Here is a 1294-nt window from a genome sequence, read left to right as displayed (position 1 = left end):
AAAAAACTAAATATTGAGAAAATCACCTTTAAAGTTGTCCAAATGAAGTTGCATATTACTCATATTACTAATCAAAAATTAAGTTTTGATATATTTATGGTAGGAAATTTACAAAATATCCATGGAATTTCGTGCTACTTATGACTGGTTTTGTGCTCCAGGGTCACATACACACACACACACACACACACATACACACACACATATACACATATATATATACTTATATTATTTATATTTTATTATATTTATACATATATAAATATTAAATTCCATTATAATTCTATTTAAATATTACAAATATTGTAATTACTTTAATGCTGTGTTCATTTTAAGTTATTTTAGCTTGTTTTGAAATGACCAGAAAGCACCGTCCGGTTAACCAGACACTAAAGCCATGAGTTATTTCATGTTAAGCACTCTCATGTGTTCGGTCTCGCTGATGTTCTGAGCGACAGTTTCGAGCAAACAGGAAAGAAAAGAAAGCATAAGGAGGATGAGGGCCTGCTGGTGAAACGCTGCTCCCGTGTGTCAGCGGCCGGTATTACAGCTCACACCCCGTACCTGAAGGAGCCTCCCCCCGGGTCATTCAGCTTGTTTTTCTGGTTTCCTGAGAGCTGTATGGTGACGCCCGCAGGGCTTTTGCCCGTCTGGATCGCCGCAGGCTTCCCTAAAGCACCTGGGAAAAGACAAGACAGCATTATCATGGACTTACACACCTATTTTCATCACACCTCAACCAGCTCTGCTCAGACTCATTTCACATTATTTTGCAGAAAGCTAATGAAGCCTGTTTTAGAAACATTACGATTTCCTGCATTGTGACATTATTTTCTTGACAATTAGACACATTTGACCACAAAAGTCTCATTACTGTAATGTCTCCAGCTCTGCTCAGACTCATTTCACATTATTTTGCGCAGGGAACCATGGTTACATATTAGAAACATTACGATTTCCTGCATTGTGACATTATTTTCTTGACAATTAGACACATTTGACCACAAAAGTCTCATTACTGTAATGTCTCTGGATAGTTTTTGTAACTCACTTTTTTCTTATTATAGATTGAGGTAATTACTGTAAATGAGTAATTTAGACTGTAAAAATGTATTAAATTAAATGATCAAAAAATAAAGCCAATAAAACGAATACATCTATAAATTAAATCATATATATTATTATTATATCTATAAATTATGTCGATTTTAAATCTATAGAGTATAAATTACAAAATTATAAAATAAATAATGTAACATTTATTGCATTACAATAATGAAAATTAGTTTTTTTT

At 33.3% G+C, this 1294-nt stretch overlaps 1 protein-coding gene across 4 annotated transcripts in view; it reads right to left on the bottom strand.

Moving 5' to 3' along the window:
* The window catches only part of LOC107712581 (transcription initiation factor TFIID subunit 4-like), a 115948-nt gene that overhangs the window by 70747 nt on the left and 43907 nt on the right, over positions 1 to 1294 (bottom strand). For all 4 annotated transcript variants that reach the window (XM_016517891.1, XM_016517892.1, XM_016517894.1 and 1 more), the window contains one exon: positions 565 to 679. In XM_016517891.1, the coding sequence (XP_016373377.1) occupies positions 565 to 679 (115 nt within the window). The remainder of the gene's footprint in view (positions 1 to 564; positions 680 to 1294) is intronic.

The sequence above is a fragment of the Sinocyclocheilus rhinocerous genome, unplaced genomic scaffold, assembly GCF_001515625.1.
Source record: "Sinocyclocheilus rhinocerous isolate Xijiao unplaced genomic scaffold, SAMN03320098_v1.1 scaffold868, whole genome shotgun sequence".
NCBI classification, from domain to species: domain Eukaryota; kingdom Metazoa; phylum Chordata; class Actinopteri; order Cypriniformes; family Cyprinidae; genus Sinocyclocheilus; species Sinocyclocheilus rhinocerous.
This window is presented reverse-complemented; position numbering and strand designations above follow the sequence as displayed.